The 20,516-nt window shown below is 51.3% G+C and overlaps 1 protein-coding gene across 2 annotated transcripts in view; it reads right to left on the bottom strand.

The window, feature by feature from the left end:
- Positions 1 to 4,821: 4,821 nt before the first annotated feature.
- KIRREL1 (kirre like nephrin family adhesion molecule 1) overlaps positions 4,822 to 20,516 on the bottom strand; it is a 110,264-nt gene continuing 94,569 nt past the window's right edge. Inside the window, exons 4-15 of one of the 2 annotated variants that reach the window (XM_017503719.2) lie at positions 20,108 to 20,265; positions 17,957 to 18,107; positions 16,863 to 16,968; positions 16,569 to 16,717; positions 16,269 to 16,396; positions 15,393 to 15,567; positions 15,203 to 15,303; positions 13,184 to 13,382; positions 11,607 to 11,714; positions 11,293 to 11,432; positions 10,652 to 10,729; positions 4,822 to 10,404 (exon numbers count right to left, since the gene is read on the bottom strand). In XM_017503719.2, coding sequence (XP_017359208.1) covers positions 9,928 to 10,404; positions 10,652 to 10,729; positions 11,293 to 11,432; positions 11,607 to 11,714; positions 13,184 to 13,382; positions 15,203 to 15,303; positions 15,393 to 15,567; positions 16,269 to 16,396; positions 16,569 to 16,717; positions 16,863 to 16,968; positions 17,957 to 18,107; positions 20,108 to 20,265 — 1,970 coding nt within the window. In that variant the 3' untranslated portion in view covers positions 4,822 to 9,927. The remainder of the gene's footprint in view (positions 10,405 to 10,651; positions 10,730 to 11,292; positions 11,433 to 11,606; positions 11,715 to 13,183; positions 13,383 to 15,202; positions 15,304 to 15,392; positions 15,568 to 16,268; positions 16,397 to 16,568; positions 16,718 to 16,862; positions 16,969 to 17,956; positions 18,108 to 20,107; positions 20,266 to 20,516) is intronic. The other variant, XM_017503720.2, reaches the window with a different exon arrangement.

Raw genomic sequence — 20,516 nt, forward strand, 5'->3', positions numbered from 1 at the left:
TTTTGCCTTTAAAAATCCACTTGTAAGTGCTGCTAACTGGAATGTGTATTCGGGGCAACTTAAGTCTATGCTCCCGGGTTGCCATCCTCACACTTGGCCCAAATAAACTCTCCATGTGTATCAATTTTGCCTCAGCTTCTTCCTTTTAGGTGCACAGTTCTGTGAAAGCAGGGACATTGTTTAGTTTCCTGCTGTATCCCAGGTTTTGGTATAGTTTCAGACACATGGAAAATGTTCATTAAATATCCTTTGCATGAATGAAAGATTTTTTTTTTTTTTAAGATGGGGTTTCACCATGATGGCCAGGCTGGTCTTGAACTCCCGACCTCAGGTGATTCACCTGCCTTGGCCTCCAAAGTGCTTGGATTACAGGTGTGAGCCACCGTGCCCGGCCTGAATGAAAGATTTTTATGGATGAGAAAGCCGAGGCCCAGAGAAAGCAAATGATTTCCCCGAAGACACAGAGTTGGTGGCTGCAGAAGCTTGGGGGAATCAGGCATTGAGATCCCAAAGTCCAGACCCCATAAAGAGTCACCTGGCTTTCTGGCCCCCTGATGGTCTTGATGCCAAGCTCGTTTGTCTCTGAAGCTGAATTGGGGCTTCTCCTTTGGGTCCGTAATAGGACCAGATGACCCCAGAGGTGCCTTCAATTTTTGAGATTCTATTATCCACAGTGAAGCATCTATTTTAGTGAGGAGATCAGAGAGGCTCTGAGAAAAGCAAGGTTTATGCTCATCCCTCGGGTGGCCACGTGACTCTGGGAGCCAGACCCTTTGATAGCAGTGCTGACAGGATACTGTTCGAATAGAAGTCCCAACCAGTGTCCCTTTTGGGGAGGTGGCACATTAATCTGATCCTCAAAATATGAAATGTTTCCCAGTTTGCAAATGAATGCAGGATGTGTTTGCATAGCGACCACCAAGAGAGCAGTATTATGTGGAGAGGAACAGAAAGACAAAGCTCCCTGGTTCCATTCTGGGAGCTGATGGCTCTGCTCTCCCCGGGAGGTTGCCTCTGTGTAGCTAATTACAATGAGTAAAGGAAATGGGAAAGTGAGTGCGAATGAAGTGATCTTTCTCCTCCCCCAGGATCCTGCTTTACAAAGAGCTGGTTTTTTGGTTTTAGAACCCTGGGGGCTGCCAAGATGGGCTCTATCACGCCCAGCTGGATGGGCACATTCTCCTAATATCAGGTCACTGCCAGAGCGGCGTTCATGTTGTGTTTGTGACAGCGAGGTGTGTGGCATAGGGTGCTACAGAGAGTGGGAAGGGGGCGGGGGTGAGATGCTTCAGAGTTAATAGACCAGAGTAATCAACTCACATTTCAATAGCATTTAGCAGTTTACAAAAGGGTTTTGTCTATGTCATCTCATTGAGTGTTTACAACATTTTAAAGATAAAGAAATGGTAGCTCAAAAAGGTGTGCTGACCTGCCACGCATCGCAGTTACGAGAGGCTTTGCTGGGATTTTAAGCTAAATCTTCTCATTCTAAAGTCCTTGGTGTTTCCATAAGCTTGGGCAAATGTAGACATCTTTCCTGATGCCTCTTCCTTAGAGGGAAAGGGACAGATGCCCACTGCTCCCCTTTCTCTAGGCCAAGAAAAGCTAACCTTTACTGGGCGTTCACTTGCTAGGAACTCTGCTAAGCATTTTCTATGGGATAGTATCTATTACTAGTCTGCTTCACAGAGGAGAAAAGACAGATGCAGAGAGGTAAAGTAGCTTACCCAAGGAGCAAATGCTGAAGGCAGGATTTTAGCACTGTCTCTACTAATCAGGATAGGATATACTGTGTTGCAGTAATAGCCGACCACAAAATTTCAGTATCTTAGCAGAGATTCATTTCTCCCTCAAACTACATATTCATCATGAGTTGGCTAAAGGGCTCTGCTTCACATAGTCACTCCGGGACACAGGCAGACAGGTTCCACCATTCCAAAGCCATACCATTTGGAATAAATGGGCTCCTGTCACTTGGGCAGAGGAAGACAAGGCTGGAGGGTCTCACACTAGCAATTAAATGCTTTGGTCTGGAAGTGACATGCCACTTCTGTTTATAGGCAGCTTGGCCTTGTCTATCAGCCAGGGAACTCAGAAAGGAAGAATTTAATAAGAGTAAGTACTGGCCATGTCTGTTGGCTTGGTAGACTGATGTGAACGTCCATGCTTTTAATCACCATGCTGTACTACTTCATCAAGCATGAACTCCTCTAGGTTAAATTCCTTTTATGCATTGTGTTTATGGGTTTGCTTCTGCTCCCTCTTTTCTTCCCTCCATACCTGCATTCCTCCAGCACATGCTGAGAAACTACATGCACTCTGCTGGATGATGGATACTGAAATAAATGATACATATTCTCTGCCTTTAAGTGACCTTCTTTGAGGAGCAAAGTGCTAATGTGTCATACACAAAATCCTGTTATCAAAGCAGACGGCTATAAATGAAATGAGATCAGCGAGATAATAGCTAACCCATGGGACTTCCCAGGAGGAAGAGAAGGTGAGTAATGAGTCAGGCAAGGCTTCCTGGAGGAGATAGCTTTTGGGGCTGGGCCCTGAAGATAAGTAAAACTTAGAAATGGGAAAGTGAAGGGACATGGGAACTCCAGGCAGAGAAAAGAGCTTGGACCAAAGCACAGAGGGAGGAAAGGGCAGGGGCATATCACACACAAGGCATAATTCCATTGAACTGTGTTGAAATGTAGGGTAAGTGAAAGGGAGGGCTGAACCATGTGGGGTCATCTCATGGAGAAATTTGAACTCACACATTGGTGTGGAAGGCAGACAGGAGCATTTATGTCTGGGCCAATAGCTCCTGTGATGAAGCAAAAGCCTCCAAAGGAGACGGTGGCATTTAAAACTTTGCAGAGCCAAATGGTAAAGGGGTCATGTCATTAGTACTTATCCTCAGGCTGGAGGTGACTTAGAGGGGCTGGGGCTCTCATTGCAGGAAGAGGCCTAATACACAGGGACAAGGTCCTGTGGTCTTTCTTGTGGCCGAGAGCAAGTGTACGTCTTTGGAGCCTTATGTAGTGCCCTACACAGACTTGTCCCAAAGAACCTGCTGGCCCCGTGCTGGGCTCTGGGGACGCAGAGATGAATAAATGTATCCCAGGCGGACACATAACACAGGAAGCGCCCCACCCAACAGCGCTTGGCCTAATAGTATTCACCTGTGCCTGCACGTTTGCACAGCTTTGCTTTCTTTCCTGGTTTTTTTCATTTTTCCCTACTCTTTTCTGTTTGCTTCTGTATTCTGTCAGTGCCATTTTTACTTATGCCAGTGCAACTTACCTCAATGCAGCCTCCAATTTTTTTTTTTTTTTTTTTTTGAGACAGAGTCTCACTTTGTCACCAGGCGCCAGGCTGGACTGCAGTGGCACAATCTCGGCTCACTGCAACCTCCGCCTCCCAGGTTCAAGCAATTCTCCTGCCTCAGCTTCCCAAGTAGCTGGGACTACAGGCACACACCACCATGCCCAGCTAATTTTTGTGTTTTTAGTAGAGACGGGGTTTCACCATGTTAGCCAGGATGGTCTCGATCTCTTGACCTTGTGATCGGCCCACCTTGGCCTCCCAAAGTGCTGGGATTACAGGCTTGAGCCACTGCACCCGGCCGCAGCCTCCAAACTTACCCTGCACCTTGGCCTCTCATTCCCATCCAGGTTGGATTCACCTGGGGCTACCTATAGGTTCTTGGTCTTGGCTACATGCCTGCAAACCCCAGGCCCCATGGCGCCGTGCGCCCTCCCTCAGCTGCACCTCCAGTGCTCTGAGTTCTACCCCTCTGAAGTGGGCTGCATTATTTCTAAAGTATTTTTCAGCTCTTACATCCTATCTTCCTACGTTGAGTGCCCCGTGTATACAAAAAAAAAAAAAAAAGGCTACTGTAAACTGGCTTGAGCTTGCTTGGTTGGTGACTGGATGAAGAAAACAATAAACCCTATTTCTCTAACGATTTTTTTTTTTTCTAAAATGGGGTTTCACCATGATGGCCAGGCTCGGCCTCCCAAAGTGCTAGGATTACAGGTGTGAGCCACCGCGCCTGGCCTTCTCTAATGACTTATAGCTTAAAAAACATTATCTGGACCAAGCGCAGTGGATCACTCCTGTAATCCCTGCGATTCCAGAGGCCAAGGTGGGTGGATTGCTTGAGCCCAGGAGTTCGAGACCAGCCTGGGCAGCACAGTGAAACCCTGTCTCTACAATAAAACAAAACTCCAAAACAAAATAAAACAAAACATTATCTGGAAGCAATTTCGGGTATCTGCAAACACTCCTGAGAAACGAGCAAAGTGAAACCCTTGGGAACCCAACTCAGGGAATTAAGGATTTCTCAGCAGGATGGCCTCTGTGTGTGTGCATTGCTGCAACATCTGTTTTTCTCATTCTGCTTCACTACAGGTTCAAAAGGTTGGAGACCTGGTAACTTTGCTTTTTACCCAAACCACAGCATTTTAAATAAACAAAACCAGCCGTTCTCACACACCTGCCTGTCCCAATTCCTTTGGGATCTGCATCTCAGATTCAAAAGTCTCGCCGTTTCCCATTCCCATAATGGGATCTGGCACAGAACATTTGGATGCTGTGTTCCAAACGCTAGAGCCTCCAGCTGTTTGTCCCTGAACTGCCGTAACTGGCCTCGGGGTTCTGCACAAGTAGCAAACTAGAGCATGCGCACCACAGCCTGGAGGTGACACAAACATTGTTTCTGCAATCTCAATCCAAACCTGTTTTTTAGCCCAAATCAGGACTATCGCCCAAAGCCAGACAGGCTTTTAAGTCACTACCTGTTAATGCATTAAATAACACAAAACATGGTACTTTTTAAAACATTTATATTTATATATATATAAAAATTAAATATATATAATATATAGTGTGTTTGAGACTAAAAATATAGTACATAATATTTTTAAAAAAAGGAAAAAAAAAAAGGCAGAATAGGAAAAGGTGTGAGGGACACACAGATACACATTGCTAAAAATCTACGATGGTTTGTCCTAACAAAAATAATATCTTTTTTTCTCTTCTCATAATTATCATCATGGATCCGTTTATTTCTGGGGTGTGGGTGGAGAAAATTCAACTGGAGCTAGAAATGGAGGTTGTAATCCCAAGAATGGCTGGGTAGAAAATGTGACCACAGGGAGCCCTGGGCCTCTTCTGGTGAAACTGGACGCAGCAAAATTTTCTGGGTCACTGTTGCTAACAAGATTGTGTGGACTTCTATCGGATTGGGAATTTGGCTGCTCCCTCCGCAGAGTTAGAGTATTCTCAGGGGAGCAGCATCTGAAGAGCTCCAGAAGCAAACAGAAGAGCCCAGGGCCCAACAGTACTCAACAAGGCCAGTGGTTGGGGCCAGCAAAAAACCAGGGTAGGGACAGCAGACTGGCAGGAATGAGTGATAGTTCTATGCAAATGGGGTTATTATTACTATTGTTATTATTTTTAAGGGCAGGTTTGTACCAGAACTGCCCAGTATGGCCTGTGACTTCTGCGCAGCAAGTATTTCTCCAGGGACAGGGCCTGGAGCTCCCTCACAGTGATGCAAGAAAATGGGATTCCCCCCTACCTCCCACACCCACCCCCTACCTACCAAACCTCACATCTCTCAGTCCTCTCCACCAGCCCAGAGGTAAGCGCCAGCACCACGCCGACAAAGGTGAGCCAACGCCTTTCACAAAGTCTGGCCTTGAGGAGAGGAGATGAAATACCATAGCGGGGATAGGAGGCAGCCAAGGGAATGGGAATGCTAATTTTATAGTGTCTTCACAAAAATATAAATTGCCTTTCAATTACATCCCTTGGTCTTTGCCCTTTAGTGTTCATTATGGCCTCACCAGGGTCAGGAGCTCACTACTCCTTTTCAGTGATTCTCAACATGCACAGTGGCCTGTAGCGGCACCAAGTGGCGGCCTGGCTCAGGTCAGACAGCACTGACTTGGTGGGGAAGCCAGGATTTTGAGGCCAGGGTGCTTGGGGAGGAACTGGAGTTTAGCTGTGAGGACAGAACCTTCCACGCAGCAAGGAACAAGGCAGTTCGCTCCAAAGGGGGTCTCGGCTTTAACGCGGTTTTCTTCAAACCCAAATGGCTGAACATTACTATGAACACAGGCCAAGTTTACTGAGAAACCGATTCTGTTTTACGGAGCCTGGGACTGTGGCTCCTGACAGGTTAACGAGAGGGCACGAGGGCAGGAAACTCCAGTGCAACGTGCTCCGTTTTGAAAGCAGATAGAGCTCCCCTCCGAGTTAAGAGGATAGTCGCCCTGCTGGGATAAGGAGAGAGCACGCTGCCTGAAGACAGGGTGCTCATACTAACATTTCCATTCATTTAGGAGAGCACGGCACTGCTCCCATCCCTGGCCTCTTTCCTTTCTCACTTATTAGGCTTTTTGCTTCATGCAAACTCTGTGGCTGGACTTTGAAGGATGCAGAATTTAGGATATAGGGTGGGCCCTTCACGAGGGGAGTGACCGTGGCTCAGCCAAAATCACAAGATCCCCTTCAAGATCCAGAATGTATGCCAATGCCATTGTGCCCCTTTTCCTCTCCCGGCTCCCCTTGCAAGCTACTGCTCCTCAGGGGGGCAGCTGTGCTTACTCCCTGACCTCTGGCTCCAGGCACCTTGGACTGCAGGCTTCACCTATTTGGTAAGAGGAACAAGCTGACCCTGGCCCAGAGGAATGCTGCCAAGTATCGGGGTGGAGGAAGGCTGCTCCCATTTCCCCTACAGAAGCAGTGCCTGCCTGAAACCTAGGCACATAGTACAGGAAACTCACTGTGGCCTGACCTGGCAAAAGACACCTTTGCAAACCCATCAGAAATGAGTAGGGAGCAGCACAGATGACCCAATGGCCAAAGGATAACCCCAAATCAATTTTACTCTGAGGCTTAGGGTGTGTTTTATGTTGCTGTTTGGGATAAAGGGGTCCCTGGGGGAAACTAATTCACAACACTTCTGACAAGACAATGAAGTCCATGGTGAACGCTTCTTCGAACAGGAGAGAACTCCCACCCCGACCAGCTCCCCAGCCCTCACCATGCTTGCTACTGCTCCCAGTTTCTTGCCAGCAATGGGCAGTCCCACCCTTACCCCTCCACCCAATGGGCACAGCAAAAACAGAATAGCTTTAGATGTGTACAACCCTCCCCCCTCATTTTGCAGGCCAGAAAAACTGGGGGCAATGAACAAAGAGTTAGGCTGAGATCTAACCTTGGCAGCTTTGGGTCTGGGTCCTGGGTCTCCTTGCTCTTCCCACCAAAGCAAGCCATCAGATGTGATCAGGATCAGCAACTACTGAGGCATCACCATGTTGCAGGACTCCAGGATTCGACAGCAAAGCTCTGTGATCAATGATACCTTCCACTCCCCAGAAAAGCTATTCCACTGGGCCCGCCAGGCAGGTTCCAATTCAGATTCTGATCACCACCAGCATGTAAGTAACAGAGGGCAGAGACTACCTGATACTTCCCTGTGCCTTCCAGGGTGCTTGCCTGACACCCAAGAGGCTCCAGTTGATGTGTTAAGGAGCACAGAACAGTGAAGGAGCTCTGTCGGGCTTCTGAAAACTAGGCTTCCTTTCTCAACAATTATCCCTGCACCTTTAGCTCAATTACCTAGTGACCGTAAGCCTGTCCCTCCATCATTTCAGTAGAATGAAAATAACACTTAAGCCAAAAATGGATATATAAGAGAATCTAGCCAAACTCAAAACAAAAATGATTTTTTTTGGAATACTCATGTTTAAAACACCACCATCTTTAGACTTTAAGTCTTTGGGTTACCCATAGCTTCTGGGTTTTGTGAAAATAATAGAAATTCACATGAACTTGTCTGTACGGGAATCTGCATTTCTTGATAGACCTTCTCACTGAGCTCTCATAAAAGGTCTCTATTGAAAGGTGTCAGCCTCCAGGAGTGGAACACAGCTGGCAGCCTGTAAATGCCCAAGGTATGGCCCATTTCACAGGAGTTTTCTCTGCTGAAATGAAGGAGGATACAGAGGCTTCCTGTGAGGCTAGAGCTAGAGCGACTTGCTTCTTGGGTACTACCTGTTCCTTACTAGCAAGGGACTGGCCAGGAATGTCACCCCCCAGACTCATCCGTAAGGGTGGTAATGGCCTGTAGCTGATAAGCGTGTAACCCATTAATGCGAACATGAGTTATGAATGGTGACCATGGAGAAAGGGCAAGGAATGCTTTGGGAATTGCACCAGAGGCCCTGCCTTCCACTGGGCTGGACATGCAGTTGGAGAGGCGGGAAACGGCTGACTCCAGACACTGCTTCCTAGGAAGGTGAGGCTGGGGCAGGGGTACAGGTTCTCCTTGGAGGGCCTGTTCTCTTTGGTCAGAAGGTGGCAGCTGAGAAGCGGTCACGTGGAAGGTGTGTGTTGGATGTGCGTGCACATGGAGGAGAAATGGCCCGTGGAATGCCTGGTGCCCTTCTGCGCCACCTTCTCCTGGTCAGCACAAGTTCTCCATCAGGGACATTTCCAGGCCCCTTACCTCTCCAGGTCCCCTCACCCATCTCCCCCCTAACACCGTAACACTTAACCGTGTGTCTGAGGCTCACAAGTATCCACTCCCTGCACAGCCGCCCACGTAGGGTCGGTCATCCAAAGCTTAACACTCAAGGCACTGAAAGTGGAAGAAGGAATCTGATTGGTCCAAGGAAAAAAAAAAAAAGACACTTAAAAAACCAAGACCTGTCTCTCACGCCCTCTGGAAGGTGGCCTCCAATCAACTGATGGGCCCTAGGGTAGGAGAGTAGAGCCCGAGGGCCAGGCCCCTCCTAACCCTATCCTAGCCCACTGCGTGACAGGTCTGGCAACCTGAATGTATAAAATGGATTCAAAGTGCTTGGAGGCTGAGAGTAATGGAAGGTGTTAGGAACCCCATGGAGAAGAATAGGTACCACCTTTTCTTTCCACTGGGACTTGTATTTAGGTGGGGGAATCCCTACAGCTTTTCTTTCCAAATGAGGTTTTCATTGTTTTTCGTTTCCTCCTACAGTACCCCCATCCCTACCTCATCACTCCCTAAACCAGCTCAAGCGTTAAAGCCAGGAAGTGGGGCAGATGGCGGGGGAAGAGGCTTGGGTGGCTCCCTCTAGTGTTGGTTCTGGAAACTGCTGTGTGGCACACAGTGGTCTCCAGTCCATCGGGATGTGGTCCTCATCTTTCTTTCTCCACCGGGACCCTGACTCAGCTGGCTGGCCCAACATAGGAGAAGGAAAGCGGGCAGTGCTGCCGGGGATTCCTGGATCCCTCTGCATGCTGACAGACAGATGTCCACAGTGGGCAGCCAAGGTGACTGGCATTTTGATCCCAGCTGAATGAAGGCTGGATTTGAATGCAGTGCTACGGCTGTTCTGTAGACAAGAGCGAAAATAAATCCAAGCTCCCTTCTGCAGTATCCTGAGGAAGGAGAGATGCACCCAGGGCACGAGTGAGACAGCAGAGGGACAGGCCAGCCTCTCCTGTTTCCACTCATCTGTGCCACTGCCACCCCCTCCCATACTTCATGTCCCTAGGCCAAAGTCTGCCCACCCCTGGATACCCCCATTTCCACTTACAGGAGATCAGAGGGGTGGGATAGAAAGGGAATGCTAAAAAGTGCCCCCTCGGCTCTCCCCAACCTTCACTTTCCCTGTACCCATTCAGGGGTCAGGCAAGAGTGCAGGTCAGAAGAGACACATCCTCCCGAAGAAGAGGGAAGGGCAGGCCCAGGAGGCTGGGGCATGCACAGAGCACCATCCTCGGGACGGGGTGTTTCTGGGAGACCTGCTCCCCACCTGCCACGGTGGGAGGAGGAAGGCTGGTCCGAGAAGGGAGCAATGAGCAACGCCCCTGAATATCAGGGAACAGCTGTGAAAGCCTTCTCCTCTGCCCCGCAGAGATGCCCCAGCCAGGCTCTGGCCCCTACACGTGAGTCTGCATACGCTGCTGGAATCGCTGGCCGTAGTCCGAGTGCTGGGAGGTGTAGGAGAATCGAGTGGCCGTGGCGTACTTGCCAATGGGATCATACGCCTCATATGGGGTCCGCTCCAGGCCAGAGGGTGGGGCCTGGGGGTAGCCCAGTCGGTAGGTGGGGTACCCAGCTGCCCCAGGGAAGGGATGGGAGTTGAACTTCTCATAGTTCTCGTAGGATAGCTGGCTGGTTGTGTCGGTACCAGCGGGGGCCGCAGGGCCAGGGGGTGTGGGCTCAGGGCCGTAGTCAGAGGCAGGGGCCCGGCTGTAGGTGTTGAGCTGGGCATAGCCGCTGGAGTGGGAGAGACGGGATGAGGGGCGGCCGTCGAAGCGGGCAGGGCCAGGGGCACGATAGTCAGCATAGAGCACTGCCCTGGAAGATGGGCGGTCTTCGTGGGCACGCACGTTGTAGTAGCCATTGGTGGGGTCCTGGGGGCAATGAGAGAAGAGGATGGAGGCGGTGTGACCTCTTGGGTGGTGATCAAGTCTCACCATGGCCTTCTGGGCCTCCTCCTCCAGCTCTCCCCATGTCCCCATCTAGTATTCCACCTCCTCTGCTCCTTCAAAAACCCTCCCAACCACTCCTCCCCAAGTCTGTCCTCACTTCCCCGCTGTGGGCCCTCGGAGACCCACTGTCCTACCGGCCCTGGTGCCCTGGCCCTTCCCCTTTCCGCACCTTCATCTCATACTCCTCCCGGGTGTCAATGGTGTCGCAGCGCAGGTCCTGCTTCAGATCCACGTCATCCTTAAAAGACTGCGGAGCAGCAGGAGTGGGGCATCAGCAGGCGGAAGCCCTGCCCTTCCTGCCTCTCACCAACCCCTCCCCACACTCAGAGGCCACCTGCTCACGGGAGGGGTCTGAAGGCAAAGGCAGACTTGAGCTCTGAGTTCTCTGAGCAGAGGCTCTGGGATGTGGCAGAAGAGGCCAGAGACCTGGGTTCAAGCACTAGCGTTGTTGCTAACATATAATGTGACCTTGTAAACGTCACTGCTACTCTCCAGGGCTGATTCCTCATCTCAACAATGAGGCAGATGGACCAGAAAGCCTCTGGGGGTTTCCAGCTTTCACAGTCTGTGGGGGAAAAGATGGGGCAAAGGAAGCCTTTGGAGAACCCCACCTGCCTATCCTCTGCTGGAGGAAACTAACCTGGGGGTGTGTGTGAGACAGTATGTGTGTGAATGTGGGAGAGTGTGTGTGGCAGGACCACGGAAGGCCAACAGAGGAAGGAGAGAATGACAGTGGATATTAGAGCTGGGATGGAGCTGGTCCTCAGACAGAGGAGAGGGCAGGAGGCCAGGGAGGAGCAGGACGCTCACCGAGTAGATGGCCTTCATGACCCGGGTCGCTGTAGAGACGCTGGCGGTGTCATCCTCCCGGTCAGAATGCATTGTGAGTGGCTCTCGGTTCACTGTCTCCACCTTGATATCCAGCTTCCTCAGGGTCACGTCCTTGCGACCTGGGATGGGAGAGGCGGCCTGGATCAAGTGCTTCCTGCTAGCCTCTGCAGTGGCTGCTTCTGGCTCCCTCTGGGCTGAAGCTCAACAGCCAACCCCCCATCCATGCCGAGCACTGCCTGTCGTGGCCCCAGAAGGGCTGGGGAGGCTGTGGGCTGCACAGGGCCCATACTCACTGCCTTTGCGGCGCCGGTAGAGGAAGAATACCAAGGCAATGAAGAAGAAGATGAGCAGGATGCCTGCACCGATGGTGGCTCCAGCTATGATGCCCACAGGTAACACCTCTTTCGATGGGGAAGGAAAGGTGGAGGGGTGAGGCTGGAGTTGTACTGGGAGCTAAGCTCAGTGCTGGCTGAAGGCTAGGCCACAGCTACAGAGGCCACCCTGGCTTGTGTACAGGGCCAAGTTTTGACTGAGCCTGCGGACAGTGTTAGGTTTAAGTCAGGGTTGGATTTGAGAGGAAGGTCATTGTGGTTGGATTTTGTCTGTGCTCCAGTTCCATCAGAGTGGAGATCATGGTCAGGTCTCATCCCTGCAGCTGGGGCAGGAGTGTGCCCTGGCCTTGGTTGTCTGTCTATCCCTGTCCTTCAGCCCACATGCCTGGGGCTTGGCTCCTTGCTCTTGTTGGAGGTCAGCTGTCTCCAAACTCTCCAGTCTGCCACCTGTGTTCTGACATCTTTGACCAGCTTCTCATCCATAATACCACGTGACTGCCCCATTTGCACCTATCTACTCAGGGCTCTAAGAGTTTTTCCTGGTTTCCTCTGCTTCCCAGAGCCGAGGAGGAACTCAGGAATCCTGCCTCCAGCCTTCTCTTTCTTCCTAGCAGCCCTGGTTGAATCCAGATCCTGCTTAGAGCTCCTCCCCTCTGAGATCCTTCCCTGTGGAGCCTCACATTACTGTATCTACTCCATTCTTTTCCACCCCAACCCCCTGCTGGCAGGCTCTGTTAAGACTGAACTGATGGGATGCTGTCGTTTTCCATGGGGTTCCCCATCTCCTATGTCAAATGGTTAGTTCTCAAAAAATAAAACGAAAAATGCTATATTTTCCTCCTCGGACGTGGGAGCTTCCAAAAGTCAAAGGAATACCTCTTTTATCATGCGAGAAATGCCTTAAAGGAAAGAACACTTCTCTGCTAGCAGAGTAACAATTATTGAAGAGGTAAGGGGGCCCATACTTACTGAACACCTATTATATGCCTGGTATTTTGTAAATATTCTCTCATTTAATCCTCACAAGACAGTGAGATAGGCAGTGTTATTCCTGTTTGCAGTTCATTTGATTCTTCTCCATTTGAATTCATTTGCTACCACTCTGTAAGTCCTTCCACTACACTGAAAGTTTCTTGAGGTCAGGGACTGTGTCTTGTTCACAGCACTTCCTGCAGCCCCTAGGGCAGAGCCTAGCACATAGCAAATGCTCAGTAAACTTTAATAAAGTAAGGGAATTTCCTCAGTTGAGCATGGAGGCCAGGTTCTGGTGGGGAGGCCCAAAACAGTTCTTTTCCCTCTGGAGTTAAGATCCCTCTGGAAACTGATGCACAGACTCTTACAATAGGCAGGAACCAGAGGGGAGCAGCCCCAAACCCATTCACTCCCGACCTCCCAGTCGGGACATCCCCTTGTGTGTTCCCTCCCTCAGAGCAGAGCTCAAGGGAAGGGGAGCAGCTGAGCCCTGCCCCAGGAGAAAAGAGGGAGCAGAATCCTCAGGCTGCCCTGCACCCCAGCTGGCAGGCAGCACTGCCAGTCACCTCGCTCTTCCAGCTGGATGATGGCCGTGCCCGGCCCGAAGCTGTTCCAGGCAGTGCAGTTGTAGTGGGTCTGAAAGTCAGCCTCCATGACATTGTTGATGGTGAGCGTGGATAGCACCCCACTGCCTGAGTTGGTCCTCTCCACTGTATAGCGTTCCAGGGTCCCCACCTCCAAGAAGTTCTCCTTCCATGCCCATGCCTGTGGTGGAGAGGGCAGGAAGGAGTTAAGAAAGGGGCAGGTGGCAGAAGCCCATGCCCACGTGCCCGCTGATCCACCCTCAAGGCACCCTCACCCCTATGTACCATGTGTGCCCCCCAAGCCCAGCCTAACACCTCCCTGTAACAAACCTGAGTCACACCTACTGCCTCACACCCTTGGCACTGAGTCTCCACTCAAGGGGGAGCGGTGGCTCTCAAACATGACTGACATCAGATTTACCTAGGGAGATTCTTTCAAATATAAATTCTTGGGACTTATGTCCTAAATAGGGATCTCCAGGGAGGAGAATCTCTATTTTCATAATGATCGCATGTGATGTGGATGCAGCTGATCCAATGAACCAACACTGGGAACCCCAGATGCAAAAAATGTTCTGCACTGGTCCTCAAGAACGCTGGGCTCTTCTCCCCATCAAGCCCCCGTGTGGCCTCCCTGTCCCGCTCTAGGCCTCATCTTCTTCATGTATACATTGACCGAACCAGGCTAGGGCTAGACAATGCTCAAGGTTTCTTCCATCTCTGATAGTCTGTGATTCTTTTTTTTTGAGACAGAGTTTCACTTTTGCTGCCCAGGCCGAGTGCAATGGCACAATCTCGGCTCACCACAACCTCCGCCTCCCAGGTTCAAGCTATTCTCCCGGCTCAGCCTCCCGGGTAGCTGGTATTACAGGCATGTACCACCATGCCCAGCTAATTTTGTATTTTTAGTAGACACGAGGTTTCTCCATGTTGGTCAGGCTGATCTCTCGACCTCAGGTGATCTGCCGCCCTCAGCCTCCCAAAGCGCTGGGATTATAGGTGTGAGCCACCGCACCCAGCCTGTGATTCTAATTGAGTGTAACTCAATCTTTAGGTGTATCTTGAACCAACACACACGACCTGCCTGGCTGGCCCTGGAGACTCATCCACAGACTCGTAACAGGCAGAACCCACAATGGGGTATTCCCGGACCCCTCCATCCCTGACCCCTCAGCCGGGCCATTCCCCTGCGTGGCCCCTTCCTCAGAGTGGAACTTAAGGGAGGGGGAGCAGCTGAGAACTGGCTCCTTTCCAGGGATCAATCCTCCTAGATCTGCAAGGAAAGCCCTCCGGGAGCCCAGCCGCCTGCTGCCTGGGCGGCCGTGGTAATGAAGTGTCCCTGGGCAGCCCTGGAGTTAGCCAAATGGTCATTAAATGTGATGAGGGGTTTGACAGTTAATGGTCACGGAAGGAATTAATGGCTCATGGTGTGGGGGAGAGGAGAAAGGAGGGAGGAGCGTGGCAAGGCAAAGGGGCGGGTAGGAGAAAGGCAGGAGGGAGAGAAGAGTGGGCCAGGCAGGCGGGAGAACCGATGGGGAGGAAGGAAGAGGGAGAAGCCGGGGGAGGAGGAGACAGGGAAGTGGGGGGAGCAAGGAAAAGAGCAGGAGGTCGATGACAGGACAGATGAAGGAGAAGAAAGGGAGAGTGTTAGCCCAGGGGAGAGAGGGGGAACTAACATGAACTGAGGGCTGGCCTAGGCGTCTCACACCTGTTGCTGCCATGACTTCTCCCAGCAACCCCATTAGGTAGGAGTTATTGCCCCTGTTTAATAGATGAGAAAACTGAGTTTCAAAACACTAAGTAATTTGCTCAGGGATACATAACAAGTAAGGGAGGAGGTGGGTTTGAGCAGGTAAAGGGACAGATGGACAGAAGGCAGAAGATTCAAGGATGGAAACGGGAGGGGGAAATTGAAGGAGCAAAACCAGCGGAGGCCAGAGGAGGCCGGGCCTGGGCAAAGAAGCAGGACTTGGGCTGCCTGCGGGCGGGCCTGGCACTTACTATGCGGTCTGGGGGTGGCGTGCTGCCAATGAAACACTCCACCTTGCCACCGTCACCCCTCACGGCGTACTGCACCGCCTCACTAGAGATGATGGGGGGCCCTGCAGGCAAGAAGCCACAAGTCAGAGCCAGTGAGAAACTGCAGTGCCGGCCCACCCAGGCCCGGCTGCCTCTCCGGCCACTCACTCACCGTTCACATACAGCGGCACCTCCCGCTCGGCCACTCCGATTCGAGGCACAATGGCCCGGCACGTGTAGGTGCCAGCGTCTGCTTGAGTCACCGACTTCAGCAGCAGCTGGTTGCTGTTACTCAGGACCTGGGCAGAGAGAGCAGCCTCGGGTGGGGAGCCAGGAGGCCTGGGCCCCTAGGTCCATGAGGGCCCCACATCGGAGGCATTGGAAAGAAAGCAGGAAGGGCCACAAGTGAATTCCCAGAAGGGAAATGGGGTTCCCGAGTCCATTTGGTCCATGCCCTGACTCTACACAGGTTGGCACGTAAGTACACCTACACCTCTTCAAGAGTGGGCAGGGACGGGGTGGAGACCAGAGAGGGTAGGTGAAGGCTGCGATCATTTTAGGAGGATTAGCCTCTTCTGATGATCTGTTCTAGTATTTTCCTTGAACATTTTACTGTGAGGACATTTTATTCTGAGATTCCTCTTCCTGCAGTTCTGGCCCACATGATCTAACCATGGTCTCTGAGGAGCTAAAGGCCATTCCAGCCTTCTCTAGCGAATCGCCTCAGCTTCCCCACTGCCCTGTGCGGTGTTAGTTACCAGACCTTCGCCACTGCAGCAGGCCCGCCCCAAGCCCTCCTTCCTCCCATCCCCCCCTGCTTCCCATGCACAGCTGGGTCTGTCCCCCAGTGCTTCTGAACTGGCAGCTGTCCTGTGAGAAGAGGTGGGGATAACCATAAGCACTGTGTCTCTCCTCCAAATCCCAAGACCCTAGAAATAGCCCAGGTTTAATCTGAAAGATAATGCTGCAGCCCCCCGGACTCCTCTGCGCCCATCTGTGGCCACGCCCCTTCCCCCCAGCATTCAGAATAGGCAGTTAAGAGTCTTACCATGTTTGAGTCCTTTTTGGTCCAGGTGAGAGTGAGGGGGGGATTCCCAACCCAGACACAGGTGAGGGTCACATCAGAGCCAATGTCTGTGGTTGTGGGTTTGGGGTCAACTACAATCCGGGGGGCAACTGTGAGGGAGAATGAAGCCACTTGTTAGAGTCTCAAGCTCATGGGGTTAACGCCAATCAATCTTCTTCCTCCTGTCCTGCTACCTCCCTGGAGGAGGCATCCCCGACTCTGCCCCAGGCCCTTCGGTGGCCCCTGCTCTCTGTCCCCGTCCCTGCCCTCCCAGCTACTCACAGTGGACATTTACTAAAGTGCTGACATTGGTGCTCCCCACTTTGTTGTGAACCTCACAAGACACAGGTTCCGTGAAAAAGGAATAATCCACATTGGTCTCATAGCGACTCTCATGGGCGTCTTCAATCAAGAAACCTCCTTTGGCCCACCTGGGGGGAGGAGGCAACATGGAGGTGGGATCAGGGCTCAGACCCTCCCAACTACACCCACAACACTGGCCTCCCCAGTACAGGCTCCAACCCCGACCTCTTCTGTATCACTCTCCAGAGTGCTCCCAGACCCTGACCCCCTCACCTGTAGCCCAAGATCTCAGGGTTGGCCGTGGCCTGGCAGGTAAAGACGACACGCTCACCCTCCTGCACCGTCTGTGGCTCGATGGACAGGGTCACTGTAGGAGGGTCTGCAAAGTAGAGGACAGGGAGTCAGGGTCTTTTCTGTCCCTTGAGTTTCTTTTTCCCTCCCTAACACATACACTCAGACCTGATCACTCTGGGGGGCATCTGGGAATTTGAGGTTGCAGTGAACCACCTCCAATAAACAGGCTCTTTCTCACCTTTTCCACATGGAGCCTCTAGGGGGCACGCTAGGGTGACCACCAAGGAAGGCACCAAAGGGACAAATAAGGCAATGGACTAATGACCCGCTGTGGCCACTAGGCGTCAGTGTGGGCTTGCTTGGCTCACTAAAAGGGATGGGGTCTGGGCATCTCCAGTTGCTGCCCACACCTCCATGGCTCCCTGGGCAGAGGTAATTTATGACACACCTACCAGGTAAGAATACTCCATGCTAGATGCTCTTCTGCTATATCTCATTTAATGCTCACAACCCCAGGAGGCAGGTCCAGGTCCACAATCCCTTATCTGAAACCCTTGGGACTAGACGCATTTCAGAATTCAGAATGTTTCAAATGTAGAAAAGCATGCTGTGCACAGGTCGTTTACTGTGTAAGATCCCTAGCAGCATCTGAGTCACATCCCATAGCCACACATACGAATACATCTGCAGTGAAACTTAAGACTGAATTAAAGACTATGAAGAGCCTTGGTTCAGGCTTTGCCACCAAATCACGTTTAGTTTGAATAAGGGACTGTAGGCCAGTATTTTATTTTTTGCAATATACAGTACCCAGAATTGGAAACCGAGGCCCTGAGAGTGTAAATCATTGACTAATAACAGGCTGGTTTAGACCTGGGGACGGCCTGACTCCACAGCCAATGCTCTCTACCAGCCTTTAGTCCCCACAGTTTAATCCAGGGAATGAAAGATGTGAAGAAGGTGAGCGTTTGTCCTGGAGACCACAGGGGGACTCTTAGTTTGTGCTTCTCAAAAGGCTGCCTACATTCTCCTCCCATCCCCCTGCTCCAGACCGCTCCCCCTAGGCCACTCACGGTGCACGTCCAGCTCGATGGAAGTCTCCTTGCCATTGGGGATGGCCTCATTCATGCTTCGGCAGGTGAAGACACGCCCAATGTCTAGGTCTGTGGGGTTAATGAGCAGCTGGCTCACAGTGGTCTCCCTCTTTCCATCCTTCAGCAATTCCTGGACATGACAAGGGTGGGAGACATGGTCACGCTAAAAGCCCCCTCCTTTGCTCTTAAGGCGACCTGACTCAGAGATGGGCTTGGGCTGGAGGGGTACTTTAATTTAAAGCTCACCCCCACTTCACTCCCACAGCCTGTTTTCTGTGTGTGTGTGTTTAAGCAATAGACTATTAATTCTTTTTAATTAAAAATTATATATTTTTAGGGTCTTGCCATGTTGCCCAAGCTGGCCTCCAACATCTAGACTCAAGAGAGCCTCTTGCCTAAGCCTTCTCAGTAGCTGCGACTACAGGAGTGTGCCACTATGTCCAGATCATAGACTAGCTTTTGGAGCGAAGTTTACCAAAAAATTGAGCAGAAAGCACAGGGAGTTCCCATATATCTCCTCCCCGACCTTAGCGTTTTCCCCATTACTAACACCTTGTGTTAGAGCGATAAGTCTGTTACGACTGATGGACCAAAACCAACATACTATGACTAAAGTCGACGGTTCACATTGGCGCTCACTCCTGTGGGTCCAGCGCAAAGCCCTTCTCTTCTGGAAAGCCTTCTTCAGCCAGCCCAGCCCCAAGGACTCTCTCCCAGACTGAATTTATGCCCTTAGCAGTAACTGCGTCCTGCTCACAGCTCTACGCACATCCAGCCTTGCTCGTAGGCACCATGTGTGAGTGTTTCAGGGTTAGGTTTCTTCTGCTAAACTGTACACTCCTTGAGGGCAGGGAAGGGACTCACAGGCTTGAGGTCTCACACTTGCTCAGTGACAGCCAAAGGTCCTTAAATATGGTCACAGGAACCCTTGAGCTGTTTCCCATATTGCAAACGGCCTGAGGGAAGCCATATTATTAATCCAAGTAAGGTGTAGCTGACACTTTCCTGTGGCTGGACCACCATGCATGCTGCTTTGCTGGACAGGGCTGGTTCAGGGCCGGCGCAGTAACACTGACTGCCTCGTGCTGCTCTGAAGCTCCACTGTCTTTAATGAATATGAAAAATGGGGTGGATGACAAATGGACGTTAACAAACCAACTTGTTTTGTTGCCAAAATATTGAACAACATGCAGCCCTGATGATGAAAAAGAACAGTTTTTGGTTGTGAAAAGGCTAAGTACCACTCAGGCCAAATGATCATTTGTCAAATGAGAAACTAAGGCCAGAAAAAATGAAGTCAATTGTCCAAGGTCACACAGTGTGCTCAGGGCAGAACTGAAGCCAGAATCCAGGTACCCCTGGGGTTGCATGCTGAGGAGCGTGGGAACATCTCTCTCCCCACACTGAGAAGTGCTCCTGCAGCACCAGCAAAGGGCTGAATCCACATGTTTACCCACGGCTGGCAGGGTGACCCCAGACAGGAAATCTGGATTGGAATTTCAGCGGTGCTGTCCACTCTGCTGTGTCATCCTGGGCAAGTCACTTGATATCTTTCATGGCTTCCTCATCTATAAAATGCATATAAGGATCCCTGCTTCCCCAGCCTCTTTGTTGGGATGATTGGAATAATCTGACAACCAGATGCTGAAGGAAAGAGGCAGAAGTAATCAGTGGAGAGAAAGCAGTCAGACCCAGGTACAAAACCCAGCTCTGCTGCTTGCCAGCTGTGTGACCTTGGACAAGTCACTCAAGCTCTCTGAGCACCAGTTTCCTCTTTGGTAAGTTGGAAATAATGCCTCCTTTATGGGACTCGTACAAAGATTAAGAGAGACTGTCCATAAAGTGCTTAGCATGCACAGTGTTTGGCACACAGTAGGTGGTTAATCCATGGCAACTTATTATTTCTATTAGTCTCTGCTCAGCTACTGAATGACACAGTAAACCTGGGAATTCATTTCTCTTCTCTGGGTTTCAATTTTCCCAACTGTGGAATGACAGAGTTGAACCAGACGACCTCTAGGACCCCTCTCATGTCTGTGTGCCCCTGAGTCTGTGCTCAAACCGCTGTGGGAAAGGAGAGGTGAGCTGGGCTAGGCCCAGGAGGAGCTGGGGGAGCTGGCCGGAGCTCACCGTGCTGGCCACAGCGCCCTCCTGCTGCGTCCCGTCCCGGAACCAGATGATGGTGGCAGCAGGCTTCGCATTGAAGGCCCGGCATGTGAGGTTGTGGGGGGTGCCTGCCTGCAGTAGAATCACAGGGCCTCCGTCAATCCGGGTGTCCTCTGGGGGGACTGTGGGAGAAAGCAAAGCAAAGTCAGCGCAGGGTGTGGCTAACACTTCCCTGACGACCAAAACTCCTGGCTCTGGAAGCATCCTTCCACCTGCAGGTGCGCCTCTAGGTAGGCAGGACCACCCTGCCCCTAACCTACAACCACTGTCTCCACTGCTCTTGCAGTGGTTTCACCTAGGTTCTCAGCTCACACATCTTTCCCAGTCCTTGTCTGTTTTTCTCTCCTGGCCTGTAATAGTTTCTGGTACTACA

The sequence above is a fragment of the Cebus imitator genome, unplaced genomic scaffold, assembly GCF_001604975.1.
Source record: "Cebus imitator isolate Cc_AM_T3 unplaced genomic scaffold, Cebus_imitator-1.0 Scaffold313, whole genome shotgun sequence".
Lineage (NCBI taxonomy): Eukaryota > Metazoa > Chordata > Mammalia > Primates > Cebidae > Cebus > Cebus imitator.